Source organism: Gossypium hirsutum, chromosome A13 (genome assembly GCF_007990345.1).
Source record: "Gossypium hirsutum isolate 1008001.06 chromosome A13, Gossypium_hirsutum_v2.1, whole genome shotgun sequence".
NCBI lineage: Eukaryota > Viridiplantae > Streptophyta > Magnoliopsida > Malvales > Malvaceae > Gossypium > Gossypium hirsutum.
Window position 1 is genome coordinate 31,529,709 of NC_053436.1, and position 16,964 is coordinate 31,546,672.

The following is a 16,964-nucleotide window of genomic DNA, read 5'->3' on the forward strand; positions in this document are numbered from 1 at the left end:
TTGTGCTGCACAAACTTGTTCGAAGTGGTTGTACAATGGGAAGAAGTTCTCTTACATGGCCCATCGTCGGTGGTTAGATGGAAATCATAAATTTAGATTTTAGAGGACTCTATTTGACAGTACTGAAGAGTACAGAGGAGCTCCTGAGCAAACCATTGGATTTGAAATCTTGTTTATGTTAAAAGATATCAATGTTAGTTATGGGAAGATGAATCAACCACTTAACACGCAAACAAAGAGAAGATCAAGGGATGAATTTGATGATGAATCTGATGGAGAGGATGATCCTAATGAGGAGTACTTGTGGAAAAAAAGGAGTATTTTTTTTTGAGTTGCCTTATTGGGAGCACAACATTTTACGCCACAATCTTGATGTCATGCATATTGAGAGGAATGTCTGCGAGAACATAATTGGGGAAATTTTGAATATCGATGGAAAATCAAAAGACAATCTTCAGAGCCGACTTGATTTAGTTGACATGAGAATCTGGTGTGATCTTCATCCTCAAGTACTTCCAAATGGGAAATATCAGTTGCCGCATTCTATTTTTTCAATGTCAAAGGAAGAGAAAGAAGTTTTCTGCATGGTGTTGAAGGATATAAAGGTCCCAGATGTGTATGCGTTAAATATATCTTGATGTGTGAGTCTCAAAGATCGAAGATTATATTCATTAAAATCACATGATTACCATATCTTGATGCAAGATTTACTCCCAGTTGCTTTACGGTGCTGTATGTCAAAAAATGTAACGTCCTGTATAATTGAACTATCCAATATAATGAAAGCTATTTGTGGCAAAGTTTTGGATGTTGAAGAACTTGAGAAAGCACAGGATCGAGCGGCTTTGACTTTATGCAATTTGGAGAAGATCTTTCCACCTTCTTTCTTTACTTTTATGGTGCACTTGGTAATCCATCTCCCTCACGAAGCAATACTTGGTGGACCGGTCTTTATCGATGGATGTATCCTATAGAAAGGTGCTAATTTATTTCTCAAGTATTCATTCATTCACCTCTATACATTTAGTTACAGCTTTTGATAAATATTGTATATCGTGTTTAGGTTCCTAAGCAAATTGAAGTCATATTGTCGCAATAAGCATTATCCAGAAGGATCAATTGCTGAAGGCTACTTGGCAGAGGAGTGCATGACCTTCTGTTCTAGATATTTAGAAGATGCTGAAACACGATTGAATAGACCAAGTAGAAATGCTGGGCTCAATGATCATAAGTTGGCCGAAACTTATTTATTCCAAAGTTATGGAGAACCAATCGGCAAAGTTGAAATTGCAGAATTAGATGATATATCGTGGATACAAGCACATCGATATGTACTTTTTCACCATGATTCAATTGAACCATTGCACAAGTAAGTTATAAAATTTCCTTACATATTCGTCGTTTTGATTTGTTTATCTTCTAACCAATTAAACTTGTTTTTAACATAGTAAGTACAAACAAATTTTGAGATCTCGTGCATTCTCTCGAAGATTACAACATCGAGAGATTAATAAGTTATTCACAGAATCTTTTCATGAATGGTTAAGCCAAACGGTATGTAACTAAAGTTAATAAGTTACATATAATCGCGAAATTTAGTTAATCAAATAAGAATTTTTTTTACATAATGCATTTATAATTATTCAATTTACTTTCGATTCAATAGGTTTGGAGTGGGAAGGACGTTAATGACGAAGTTAAATGGCTTTCCCAAGGTCCGAACAGAAAAAAAGATATAGTGCCTTCCTCATCAATGGATACAGATTTCATACAAAGTATCGTGAGAGAATGAGGAGAACTCAAAATTGTGGAGTTGTTGTTAATTCTTCAATTACAAGTTATGCTAGTGCTAGGGACAGTAATCCGGTTGAGGGTAATGTTGAGTATTACGAACTTCTTACCGACATTATTGAGTTGGATTACTATGGCAAATGGAAAGTTGTCTTATTTCGGTGTTATTGGGCTGATGTGAATACTGCTCGAGGAATTAAAAAAGATCAATTTGGTTTTACAATGTTGAATTTCTCTAACTTGATTCACACTGGATAACAATTGATGGACGAGCCATATGTATTTTTCTCTCAAGTGAAACAAGTTTTTTTATTCGAAAGATCCAACTGATGAGGGTTGGTATGTTGTACTCCGAAACACCCCTAGAGACTTGTTTGACATGGGTAATGGAAGTAGAGATGACATCGTCGAAAGATCAGAAACATTACATTTTCCAGAACAAAACTTAGATGAAAATATCCCTAGTACTAGTACACAACATCAATAGGTTTGACATGATGTGGATGAAGATATTTACGAATAATGATGTAGTAAGATTTTACGATTTTTAATTATATGTAATATTATAATTTTAATCTTGGTCATGTTATATAATTTAACTATTTTATATGTACTATTATTATTGTAATTTGTTACTAAAACTTTAACTATTTTATGTGTATTGTAGGAAAAATGCGTAGAAGAAGATTACAAGATTTAAGCATTGCCTAGAATACTCCAAATTCGGAAGAAGCAAATAGTGAACAACAGACAGTTGTTGGATCTTTGAATGTGCCGGAGATACTTGACGAGCCTAAAGAATTTCAAAGTAATGTTAAGTTCATTTTACATGTGTTGACTTTTATAATTGATTTATTTGTCAATTTAATATAATAATAGTATATCATTTTTCAGCTGAAAGTGGTGGGACGCGCAGAGTTCGAGGACGTACGCTGCTTAGAGATTTATACGACTTAGATCCTGTCGAGCGTGTCAAAGTAAGTAGAAATACTCATGGTCAGCCTGTTGGATCTGAAGCTCGACTTTGAGCTGGCTATTTGGGAATTTTAGCACGAAATGCCAATATGTTGCCCATCAACTACGAATCATGGCATCACATGCCTGATAGCAACAAAAATCAGGCTCTCGCTAATATTAAGGTAACAAAATGTGAATGTAATTTATAATACTTTGGTTTAAGTTTCATTTATATTTACATTCTAAACTTGTGTTTTTTTAGGAGAGATTTGCTTTAGAGGTTTCCGATTATTATATCAAGAAGGCATTGGGTAAAAAATGGAGAGACAATAAAAGCACTTTAAAAAAGCAGTATTTTAAGAAAGACATAAGCCTCGAGGAAAAATTGAGAAATGTCCCGCCGGAAATGCTGAGGTACCAATGGGAAGATGCGGTTAGATTCTGGAATTCAAAGAAAGGAGAGGTATTACGTATTTCCAAACTCTTATATATAGTATTTACTATATACGTAATAACAATTTCATTATGTATTATGTAGGACCGTGAGCGAGTTGGAACAAGCAGAGGCAAAAACAAAAATTCACGCACACGGCAGGGTCGAGAAGTTTTGCTTCTGTAGCTGAGACCGAGGTATTATGAATTTATTAATTCTTTCAAATATTAATAACTTTCTACTATTAAATAATATTTTTACTACTATATTGTAGGAAGTCAAATCTGTACAAAAAGTTGGACGCCTTCAGCTTTTTGAGATTACACATAGGAAGAAAGATAGATCTCCTATGACATCCGAAGCTGGAGAAATTATGGTATATTTATTTAATAATATTTGATTTATTCTAAATATTTATAATGTTTAATTATAATTGTTTAATTCAATTCATCATTAGTAGTTTTAAATAATGTTAAGTTATGTTGCATTCCTTTTTATTATATATTTCGTTTCTAACTCTTTAATTGATTTTTTAGGAGAAACTAAAGGAGAAGAAGGCAGAATATGAAGCAATTGCTTTGACTGATAGTTCTGTTAATCTTGAGAACATTGATAACAGAATTATCATTGAAGTTTTGGGTCCTAAAAGGTACGGTCGGGTTCGATTTCAAGGATCTGGTGTTACCCCAACCCAATATTTTGGATCCGGCTCCCAGCAATACATGCCTTCCAGAAGTCAAGCTCAACCTGAAGTTCAGAGGTTAAGAGACCAGATAGCTCAGATGCAAGCGAACACGGTTGAGCAAATTACCGAGGTTCAGCAAAAATATGAAGAACTCCAGCAACAACTTAGAGCAGAGGCAGCAGAGAGGGAGGCAGCGGCAGCAGCGATGGCAGCAGAGCAGAGCAAAAAGTACAATGACCTGGAGCTACAGCTTCAGCAGATGATGCAGATGTTTTAGCAGTCGCAAAAGCCGCCATCTTAGACATTAGTTTTCTCGTTGTAAGAATGTTTTTAACTTTGTCACGTTTAACATTATTGTAAGAATATTTTAAATCATACTTTATTTACTAATTACATCATATATCTTTTGTTAAATTTGAAGTATCACTTAGAATTAATGCTTTTGGTTGTATTTTTTATGCTAAATTTGCTGTTTTTGGCTGCATTTTATGTTATATTTGTTGTATTTGGTAGGATTTTAATGCAGGAAGGGCTGGATATTGGTGAAAAAAATGCATTGCAAATCTGCCAAAATTAGCGGCGTTTGTAGGAAAAATGCCGTTAAAAGCCATTACTTTTAGCGGCGCTTTTCGCATAAACATTGCTAAAAGCCATGGCTTTTAGCGGCGTTTGAAAAAAAGCGCCGCTAAAAACCATGGCTTTTAGCGGTGTTTTTTTAAATAAACGTCACCAATTTTTGCGGCGTTACCTATAGCGGTGTTTTTTGCGGTATTTTCAAAAGCACCGCAAAAAGTTTTAGTGGCGCTTAAAAGCGCCACTAAAGGCTAAAAAAAGCGCTGCCAAAAGTCTATTTTCTTGTAGTGAGTTTGGCCTATATGCATAATGATCTAATGGTTGAGAAGATAATATGCTAGGTGTGTATTTGGCTAATGCATAGATGTGGAAATGATGGTCGGTACATTTGTTTTGATCTTGCAATGAGTGGCAAGTTTGGTGCATATTTTATAGTTGAATTTGAACGTTTCATTATGTCTTTAAAGGTTTAAAAGATGCAAACTTAGTTGAACATGTTGAGATGCCTTGATGGCATATTGGTATGGTTTGGTTGAATTGTATTTATAGGTGTCAATTGTGGCATATTGGTTAGGCACTTAGGATAGTTGTTGTAAATGATGTTCTAGCATGATTATAGAGCTTTTGGAATTGATTGTGATATGGTATATTTGGTTGCTTGTGGCATAAGTGAAATAGGGTTATAAAGCTTGTTTTGAAGGTATTTTTTAGATACACACGCCTTGATACATGATCGTGTAAGATTTTAAGTGATTTTGGTGCACACGACCACAGTTTGTTACACGGTCCAATGACATGGCAGTGTGACCCACCTCACACAAGCTTAACTCTCGCACATAGTCAAGGTACACGGCCGTGTAATCCCTGTTTTCAGATTTTTTTGTAACCGCCCAAACTCGACTTAAACGTTATGGCCAAATTTCGAAAGCCAAATTAATTCCATTGAAAAATTTCTTCATATTAAAAACAACTATGTTTAAATCATTTTTTATAAAAACTTAAAATTTATTTCTAAATAATTTAGTATTGTTGAAAAACATTTAATAAAATATGTTTATTTGAAGAAATCATTAATTAAATCGAGCTATCATCTTAAACATTAAATTAAAGAATTTGCAACATCAATTTTGATTATTACTTAAAAATGATTTTGATAAAAATATTTTACAGTGGACTTTGAAAATACTTAGAAATGCTTTAAATTATAAATTTATCTTAAATTAGATAAAACCGTTAAAATTTCTAATTGAAACATTTATAAATTAATCTATTATGCCCGCATATCAATTAATAAATCAAAAGTAAAAATAACCCATAAACAGTGCAATGTCCAAAACAAATAAGCCCAAACAATTTATAATGTATTTTGTTAAAAATTGTATCAAGAGACTCCTCCATATGTTGCATTCATGTCCTACGGACGTGTATTATCTGAAAAGTTTATTATGAAAACTAAGGGGTGAGCTAATAAGCTCAGTATGAATTTTATAAAAAATTAAATATCAATAAGCACATGCATAATATACAAATTAACCAACTTTTATGCACATGATTATGGCAATGCAATTTTGGTAAAACAATTATACAATTTCTTTAAAACATCCTACCTATCACCGCTACACACAAAAAGGAGTTCCCCAAAACTCATCCATCCAAAAGACACCAGTTAAATCATCTTGGGTTGTCTGAGAACGATGGCCCGCCACTCCAGATTGTTCGACAACGATGACTTATTAAAATACAATTAAACTACCATATTGAATATATGTGGGCAAGCCACTAAAATTGCAAACAAGCTACCGAAACACATTTATGGGTAAACCACCACTATTAGCAGATTATTACCGCCACATCTTTCTCCTTGAAAATATCTCAACCCCATGTAATGTATCATGGAAAACATATCTTATAGCAAATCAATAGACATGATAACCATGCTTTCATGTACATATAAGTTTCAATATTCATGGTAATCCATATTTTCATAAATAACATATATACATGGTTTTTGCACAACATGAGATTAGAAAGAATTATCAATTCAAAACAATATTTATCATATCATATCATTAAAACTCAACTGTGAATAACTTACGTTATAACCACATAGTCACTCACATGTAATAACAAAAAAACATTATGGTTTCGTTTACAAAATAGATCGATAAATTTATATTCAAATCCTTATGTATTTAACTTGTATAAAATGCACACCTTTTGTGATTCAAATTGTAAATCCTATTAAAGCTCAATCACCTCCAATCCAAAAGAATAAGAACTTTGATTCACACCTAAAGAAAGTGGTTAAAAATTCTCTTATCTCCAATAACAGAATAAAATCATCCACTAACTTCTCAACTTATAAAACTTACTCCTTTATTCCAATATGATCCAAGAAGAGCGCTTCTAAAGTTGATGACTTGAGTTGGTGTGAGGATCTAGTTTGGTGAAAAGTATAAATAAATTTAATTAATATCCATGAAAAGAAAATAGAATAGATGAGATTATAAATAAGAATTAAGAGAAGAAATAGAAGATACTTAATTACCTAAATATTGACAAAGATGTCAAAAGTCGAAGAAGTCTCCAAGAAGAAACTAAAATTTCAGCAATAGAAAGGAAATAAGGTCTTTAAGTGATAATCAAATAAGATCAGAATAGAAGAGAAGAAAAATAATAATAAAGAAATCAGTTTTTGGGTGGTGGCAAAAGAGTGGTGGTACGGCTGTGATGTGGTGGTGGTGTGGTCGTGTAAGGGTGCTAAGGTGATTGAATGTTGGTTGTTGGGTGGTGTTTCATTTTTTAGTAGAAATATTAAGCAAAAATATAAGAAAATTCTTTTTGGGCAGCACAAGGTGGAGGAAAAGGGAGGAGTAAAAAGAGAAATTGTATCAAAAAAGAAAAAGAAAGGATGAGGGGAAGGAAGAGTGGACGGTCACAAGGTGGAACCTCCCAACAAAGCATTCATAAGAAGGGACAAGAGTGCTAAGGAGAGTTAATCACAATAACTTTGGGAGTTTCACCTTTTCAAATTCTAAAATATGGAGTTACTAAACAAATTAAAAATAGGAGTTACATGATTAAGGTTGGACGCTTTTGCATGGAAACTTGACCAACTTTTTGCATAAAATTTTTAAAAAAAATTGAGTAGAGACTTGAACTTGAGTTAATTAGGAGTTACTCAATATTCTTAACCACTAAAATACTTCACAAGCTTTGTTAAATATTAATAAACATTTATTTTTAAACAAGGCAAAACACACACTAGGATTTTGAAGCAAAATTGTTCAAAATAGAAAATGGTGTGAAAGAAAGGACTCAAATTCAGATCTTCAAGGACACTCTACCGCTACTTAACCACTAGACTAAATACTTATTATTTAATACGCAAAGATAACTTTTAAAAATCAAGGTGTGATCACTTTTGGTTAACCGACCCCAATTTCTACTAACTTGATTTTTAGGATGTGACATTTTCCCAACTTTTTGTTTAAGTTCCAAATTGATCCCTGTTCGTTATCGAGTTTATTTTAAACTTTTGTAAGCTCGATAATAATTTGATATTTATTGAAACACATGTTAATTTGATTGTTTATGAATTGTATGATAATCAATTGAGATTTGAGATATAATTTGTATGTTAATGGTTTATAATTGTCTGTAACATTCTATTACTGGGGTTTGGCAACCAGACTAGGTGTAGGATGTTTTAATTTTAGAAATTGGTAGTTTGATGGTACTTGGAAGTACCAATTTTGCACAAATTGTCTTGAATGCTTTGGTATGTGATTGATATGGTAGTATGGAATGTGTTTAAATATGATTTTAGGTCTTCCAAACTTCTACCAAGTTGGTTTTTGTGAAAATAGTGAGTCACGTCGTGACAATGAACCTCTGATGTTGAGACGAGAAACAAAGCAAAGTCCATGTGGTGACGTCATTGCTTCAAGGTCGCGACGAGCACCAAACAAAGAGTTGCATCGTGACAAGGAACCCCTAGCATCACAACGTCAACCCAAAATTTTAGAATCCTTACAATCTATTTCTATTTCAACCTCGGGTTAACAAAAGAGCCTTTGTAAGCTCGTATAAGACCCGAAAATGAATACGAATCGTGTTATATACCTATTTAACTTATATTGAAATAATTAAATTATATTTTGAACTGTGATTTGATCATAGTTACTTCGACAAAAATTGTAGCACCTTATAACTCGGACTTGATGATCAAGTCTATTATGGAGTGTTCAATGTCCATAATTTTTTTTAGGAAAAGAAAGAAATCATAACATTATTAAAAGATATCTCTATTAGATAATTAATGCATGATGGAGATTTTGTTCTTTTAAATTAATTGATTCTAAATCCTTTATTATTTTATATACTGAAAAATGAAAAATTATTAGGTATGCCATATAAGAATATTTCCTTATCTTGAAACATCAAATTGCTGTAGTATATATATTAGAAACCAGCCAAAGGAAGATTATTAGCCAAAACAGTAGCCTGTAATAATGGATTAAACTTTCTATTTATATATGCATGTATATAGTATACATTGACCATTTCATTTAAGCATTATCATCTGATTTCATTTGCCTCTCACCATGCACCAGTTGCGACACATTCTCAAGGAAGTTACCCACTAGTAGCCTTTGATCCAAAACCATATCGGGTACCTGCCTAGCATGCATATGCATATGCACATCAGCATATGTATAAGTAGATGTATGAGGCAGGGTCAATATAAAGCTAAAAAAGAGAGTAGACTACCTTATGACCAAAGAAAATTTTGGTGTTATTAGCGATGGCCTCTATAAACTTGAGCTCAAGAAATTCAGGGGTCAGCTTCATCTTGTTTGCTTCAGCTTCTTTCATTGCACTAAAGGGAAGGGGCAGAAACAGCATACATAGAGTAGGAAAGATGATTAGACAACGCACACACACACACACATACATAGAGTAGGAAAGATGATTTAATTACCTATAAAAATCAGCATCTGCTAGACATTTTTGATGAGCAATGAACATTTGGTTCTCAATCTCCTGCAGTTCCATGGCATTTTCCTTCTCCTTTAGCTTTTGTTCCCTTAGGATGTTGCTAACAGTGGCTGTTTTTTCAGCTTCATGAATGGCCATTTTTTTCTGGGTTTCTGATTCTTTCTCAACTACTTTTTGCCTCTCAATTGAAATTAAAACCTGGACTCCAATACCATTATAGATTGATACATATATATATATAAATCATAAAATTATGAATTAAATTATGGTTTTAGTTGCAAATTATACTAAACTTAGGAATTTAGTCCCTAATCCCTATACTTTAATTTAATATAATTTAATCATTCTATCATTATTAATGTTATTCTTTACTCCAAATCAAAACTTGAAATTCCGATTTAAAAAGTGAAATTATGACTATCAAAAATAAATATTTTTCACTAATTTTTAATTTTTATTTAAAAAAAATTAGATAAGCACTAGCAGAATTCTTTAATGGTTTTAGTAATTTGGATTAATACATAAAATCTAAAAAAATAAAAAAAATAAAATAGTGTCGTATTAAAATATTAAATCCTAAAATTAGGTACAATTTAGGGACGGAAATCATAATTTGACCTAAAATTATGTGGGGATGGAAGATTAGGAAGTGATGGAAACCTTGGTGCGTTCTTCTTCCATTTGTTCATAATTTCTTCTAATTCTTTCAGGTATAATGGGCTTTGTAACCCTTACACTAAGAATTTCAATTCCTGGTGCGTACTTTGTGCAACCACATTGAAGTGCATCTTTCATCTTTTCATCAATCTAAAACATTAAAAGAAAAAGAAAACTTATGATTAATTATATATTATAAGTGAAATACATTTTATTTATAATATTCATCCTTTCTCCTATATACCTGATCAAAAACATCAATGTATACTTGCTGAAGAGAGTGAGAGCTGCAGAATTGATTGATCTCATGATGAATCTTATCATATATCCACGTGTTATCGTAATTAACACCATAGTTCAGCAATGTCTCATACACATACTCTTTTTTAAGCTTATTCACAACCTGATTTATTTGAATAAGAGATATTCTAATATTCAATAATTACATTAAATTTCAATTAAATTTAGAATAAATTTGGATTAGACTACTAAATTAAAGAAGTAAAATTCTTTTAACATCATTCTCTCTATCCACAATACTTAAATTCGATAGAACACCTAAATCTTTACTATTTGATACAACAGTTAATCAAATAAAAAGGTAATTTAAAATAGTTTTAAAGCCCTACCTCTATCTTTTCAAAGTTAATCATTACCCCCCCTTTAGTACCACATGGAATATTCCTCACCTGCAATAATTTCAAAAAAAATAAAATAATGAAAGCCAAAATAATAATAATTTCTTCATAATTTGGGCCAAAACAAATACCTGATCTGTCTGAAGAGTAACTAGAACAGGCTCATACTGGGTTACAAGAGGCATCTTCAAATGGAAACCTGATCATATGGTAAAGATAAAATAAACCTTTAGACTATAGACTATATATGTTTATTATGATTAAATTTAGTTTCTTATTTTCATTTTCTAGTCCTCTTATTTCAATATATTTAATTAGAGTTGAGTAAATAATTGGAGATAATTGAAAATTGATTCTAATCCTATTGTTCAATTTGATGTTATTTAATTCTGTTTGATTATAACTTAAAAGGTATTGGATTCAGTTTTCAGCTCACAAGTTAAAAATGATAATTATTAGAACTGAATTTTTTTTATACTATAAAAATATTAGTAAAATAATATTAAATTACAAAAGATATTTTTGAAAATATTCAATAACCTATGAATCCCAACCAGAGAAATTCTATTTGGCTATCTTCGAAATGTTGTTCAATTCGATTTTGTTTTAGAAAAAAAGCCTAATATGGTCCGGTAACCACAATTATTCTTAAACTGCTTTCATCCTATGCTATTTTTCTTATTACTCATTTAGTGTCACCATCAATCATATTTTAACTCAGTTAAAAAATTATAAAAAAAAATTATTTACAAAGTAAGTTAGTTGTCTTTTATATTTTTATAAATCAATAAAAAAATTCATAATGAGATTTAAACCTAGAACACCATACATATAAAATTTTTTCATTTACCATTTGAACTAAAATAATTTTTAATTTTCATTTGAAATTTTTATAAGTATATTTATATTCTAAATTTGTATATATTTATGTATATATGAATAATATTATTGATTAAATTAGTGTTAGAAATAATTTTATGTAATAAAATTCCTAATATTAATACTAATTATTTGTTATGTTAATAATTTAGACTGATGGTCCATATTAATAAAAAAAAATTATAATGTGACAAATTAAAGTGCAGGTACTAACCTGGCTCGGTTATTGTTTTTAGAAGAGCCCCACCCTTCCAATAAACACCAACATGGCCTTCAGGGACTTGATGCAAAATGGATAAGCTGTTTCTAGTATACCAACATGATGGCACCATTGCCTGAAAATTCCAATCATGAATTTGGGTGCTAAAATTAGGGTTTTAAATTTTAACAAAGAATCATGCAAACGTATTAATACAAAAAAAATAAAAACTAAACCATACTCATAGTGACTCAATTATCAATAAATTTTGTTGATAAGGATATTTAGGATGGTGAGGAGGAAATCAAATCAAATTCTATTTATAATTATTTTTTTATAATATAAAAACAAATAATTAATATTGAAATTAGTGAAAACAAAATTAAACTACTATATAAAATATTTTTTTTAAAGAAAATATAAAAACTAATAAATTGAACCGATCCGAGCCAATAAATTTAATTTGGTTCTTTTATCTTCGATTACAATTTAATTTTTGAAAAAAAATCAAAATATCGTATAGTAATTGAATTTTTTCTTTTCAATACCATTCTAAACCCAACCCATATTAGATATATGTTCAGATTATGTTGCAATTCCTTAGCATTTACGTGTGAAAACGAAGAATGAAGGCACTTACCGGGGAGGCGATGATAACTATGGAAGCAAAGACAAGCATTGCGGGGATTCCGAAAGAACCGCCGCTTTGAGCCGGGGGAGACGGTGGTGCTGCACTATCTTGTGGAGGATCCATGGCTGTTGAACATAGCAGTATTTTGTTTTCTCTATTTTTCTTTAGGGGAAGCTGCGAAATCTTGAGCACAAAGATTTAGACTCGAAGCTTTAAAGAGCATTGGATTAATGGCGGCGACAAATTTGATATAATTTTGATTCATTTTCAATTAAATTTATAGGAAAGTTCTTCACCTAATTAACTTGGCAAATATATTTATTATTATGATAAATTTAACCTTAATATATATATTAATATTTTTGTTTTAATTCGTTTTTTACTTTCATCCTCAATTCTTTTTATATATAGTATCAGAGTTAGGAGATGAGAGTAACACAGTTTGAACCCGTGTCAAACCGATGTTTAACAAGAGTTTTAACCATTATTTCATTCAAGTCAAGACTTGATCTTCAACTTTTAAAGTTCAATCAAATTGTCTTTTACGAAAAAACTTATTAAACTGTTAAAATTTGAACAATATTGACGTGACAATCTGCATGGTATTCCTTTTGCACATTATTTTTTTATGTGAATACCTTTTTGGATTTTTATGAGATACATGAAGATTACCACTTGGGTTGGGCTGTCACTGTCAATACCATTAACTTCTAATAGTTTAATCAATATTATTATTTAAAAAAGATTAAAGATCAAAGTGATAAAAAGAGAATTAGGAATAAACTAATAAAATAATAAATATTAAGTTAAATTTGATATTATGCTTAAATTAAAATAAGATGCATCTACTAACCCTAAATCTAAGAAATTGCACGTTCGCTGCATAGAAATAGCATTTTAGAAAAAAAGAAAACGAAAAGAAGAAAAAACAATAGTCGACTTGTTTGTTTGTTGACTTGAAGTTTTAATTTTCACTTAAGAGAAAGAAAAAAAAAAATAAGACCAAGAATTTGCTAGAAATATAAATCAATGGATAATGCAATTCAAGGAAATTGCCCCTTTTACTTTTATTATTATTTTTATATTAAAAATAGGTGAAAATTATATCCACAACTAAAATAATTTAGACTTTGGGTTAAAATTAGTCATTTTTAAGTCATAAATTTATAGATATGTTTAAATAAAAAGATTATCAATATCCTTTTTATTTACATTAAGAAAGAATAAAAGCAATATTGCAACTTACATTCTAAATTTTATTTGTTGGTAATTTAAAAGAATATTTTCAGTTGTAAAAAATATTTTAACGGTTGTAGAAAATATTTTTAAAATATTTTTGGTTGAAGAAAATTCTCTGTTATTTTTGAAAAATGACAATGCTATTTTATCATTTTACCCTTCAAAAAACCATATAAATAGGAGGTTATTTTCCTTAATTTTCACAGAACAGAATAAGAGAAAAACAGTGAGAAAAACAACTCTCATCTTTCTATTCTATAAATTTTCGTGTTTTGTGAAATTACACGAGAAGGAAATTTTGTCTAGGAGATTAGGTTTTAAGCGGGACCATCTGTGACGTTTCTAATCTTTCCTGAGAATTGAACTTAGTATGGTTGTACAAGCCCAATTTTGGGCCCAAAACCCCTAAACCCACTAAGCCTAAAACCTAACAAAACCTACCCAAACCCCAAACGAGCCCAATATCCACTAAAACTACAAGCCCAAATACAACTTAAAATCAGAAAGAAAACCCTAGCCTTTTGACACCTCTGCACCGCAGCCTGGCCACCGCCAAGGGTCATGTCCACCGCCACTGTCCCCTCACTGCCCGTTTACCTGCAAGAAGAACAGAGTAATTAATTGAGAAGCAAGTTGTAGAGAAATAGGGCTATAAAGAGCCAAACAATAACCATTGTACATGGGGATTTTTTTGGTGAAAAATAAAAAGCAATTTTTGATTTTAAACAATAGCAAGAACAGAGACCACAGTAATATCAAAAGGCAAAAAAACAGTCCAAGCAAAGAATCGAAACCTAATAATCCAAGGTGATTTCATTCGATTACCATCATTATTTTCTTTCTTTTTTAACCTATTTATTCACATACATATATATATCATAAACATAAAAAAATATAAAAATAAATAAAAAAATTACCTTTTTTTAAATTCCGGCCACCGTTCGACGGTGCCGACGTGGCGGCCGGTGGCTGGTCCGGCAGTGGAGACCCAGGGCTGAGAGAGAATTGAGAACTTTTTTTTTTTTTTTTAAAGAAGAAAACTGATTTTTTTTTTAAAAGATTTTGGGCTTATATAGGGGCACAATACGGCGCCGTTTTGGGACTTAACTCATGGCGCCAAAACGACGCCGTTTCACGTGACCCGCGCGCAACCCGACCCGACGCCTGAGGATCCGCGTGTTTTTATATAATGGGTTAATTTCGCGCGCGGTCCTTCCGCTTTTTATACATTTTGCAATCAAGTTTTCATTTCTTTTAAATTAGCCCTGAAGTTTATCGCACTTTGTGATTTGGTCCTCCCTTCAGCGACGCCGTTTTAAGGACTCGGGGAAATTTCCCTTTTGGCCCTCCGAGGTTGCGCGCATATTCAAATGGGTCCTCTCTTTATATTTCCTTTCAAATTGGCCCCAAAACTTTGTTTTTGTTTCAAATTTGGTCCCTTTTTTAGATTTAATTTGATTTCTATATTATTTCTACCTTATTTTTACTTATAACATTATTTATTATTATATTTACTATTATTATTATTACTATTACTATTATATTTAGTAACATATTATCATTATTTTTTATTGTACCATTATTATTCCGTTTTCTTTATCCATTAATATTACTATTATTCATATTAATACATATTAATGTATGTTTATTTACATATGTATGTATATACATTTTTATATAGCACTATATTAATTACTTTACTTTAATATTTCCATTACATTTTATTTGCTCTTTGCATTTCGACATTATATTTATTATTACTATTGTTATTATATATTAATGTATGCTTTTATATATATATATATTTGTATATAGCATTATTTGTTTATTACTTTAATTTAATATTTTCATTATTATTATTATTATACTTGCTTTTTGTATTTCTATATTATTATTATTATATAGTAGTATGTATTTTCATTATATACGCATATATTTATATATTATTATTAGTTCTTTTTTTGACATTATTATTTTGATTAGTGCATTCGTATGCCATATATACATCCTTTTAATATATAATATTCCATATTATGCACGTGTATATTGATATCATATTATGCTTGTCATTACATTTTTACACATATTATGTACATATATATTGTAAATATCATATTATCCATACATTCTATTATGTATATTTTTATAACTATTACGCACTTGTTTCATATATATATCTCGTGTAAATACATTTTTGATATCATAATTTATATATATATGTATATTATGTATATATTTTTTACTACTACATATATATTTTATTTCTATTATTACGTATGTATTAATACATTTATGTATATTTACGTATCGTTTTATACTATTATTATTTATGTTTTTGCTATCATTATCATTTTCATTATCGTTGCCACTTTTATCCTGTCATGTTTGATAATTGCTCATTTATTTAAGTATTTGCTTATTTCATTTTTCCTACGTATTTGTTTTTTAGCCTTGCTCTTATTTCATCTTTTTGCTCATACTATTGCGTTTGATGTTATAGCACCTATCATCATGTTAATATACGTGTTAAATTTGCTTTTATATTTTACATCACATTTTTCGTTCATCACCTCAAAATAATTCTTTCGTAAAAAGTAATATTTCGTATCTGGTAATTCGAGACAATCGTGCCCTAACTTACTGGGTTTCGATCTTCCTCGTTTACCCTAATTAACCAAATATCCTTTTAAAAGAAGTTTAAATACATTAATTTTAAATAAAAGGCAAGCTCAGTCTCAAAGTTCGAGATGTCGTGTCCTAACTTACTGGGCGTGACATTTCATTACTTCGAGATAAGAGAGTCCTAACATCCATTTTAATTTATACGATTATTTTTAAATCAGCATTAATACAAAGAGGGGTCGAATTTTAAATTCTTTCAAGTTTTCAAATTTTCGACACTAAGACACTAATTAATCAATTAGGTACTAATTTTTTGGCGTATCGAGGGTGCTAACCCTTCCTCATACGTAACCGACTCCTGAACTCATTTTCTGATTTTCGTAGACCAAAAAAAGTTATCGTTTTAGTAAATCTTAACTTTTATTAAAATGATTAATTTAAGGTGACCCGATCACACCTCATAAAAAAGGATTGGTGGCGACTCCCGTTTTTTCGTTTTCATTTCCAAAAATCCAAGTCGATTCCCGTTTTTCCAAAAAATGGTTACGACAATGGTTTTACCAGTTTTTTTCCAGTTTATTTTCTGATCAGATTTTCGACCAAATGTTTTTGTTTTTTTGGTTTCCATTCCTATCAAGAAAAGCAATGCCAATTGTGTT

General features: G+C 30.7%; 1 protein-coding gene and 1 long non-coding RNA gene across 3 annotated transcripts; both read right to left on the reverse strand.

Moving 5' to 3' along the window:
- Positions 1–8,904: 8,904 nt before the first annotated feature.
- On the reverse strand, positions 8,905–12,675 carry LOC107894905 (erlin-2-B). 2 transcript variants are annotated; one of them, XM_041084858.1, is made up of 9 exons: positions 12,454–12,675; positions 11,829–11,949; positions 10,867–10,934; positions 10,727–10,786; positions 10,342–10,500; positions 10,101–10,247; positions 9,424–9,638; positions 9,213–9,321; positions 8,905–9,118 (listed from the first exon to the last, which is right to left on the reverse strand). In XM_041084858.1, exons 1-9 carry the CDS (start codon positions 12,565–12,567, stop codon positions 9,011–9,013), a joined length of 1,101 nt encoding a protein of 366 aa, XP_040940792.1. In that variant the 5' UTR covers positions 12,568–12,675; the 3' UTR covers positions 8,905–9,010. The 2 variants fall into 2 exon arrangements, with proteins under 2 accessions (XP_040940792.1, XP_016675565.1); XM_016820076.2 differs by having other exon boundaries at positions 8,905–9,122.
- A 1,235-nt stretch (positions 12,676–13,910) lies between these two features.
- LOC107894904 (uncharacterized) lies at positions 13,911–14,734 on the reverse strand. The gene is made up of 2 exons (XR_001683315.2): positions 14,601–14,734; positions 13,911–14,280 (listed from the first exon to the last, which is right to left on the reverse strand). It is a non-coding gene; the product is annotated as an uncharacterized lncRNA (long non-coding RNA).
- Between the last annotated feature and the right edge of the window lie 2,230 nt (positions 14,735–16,964).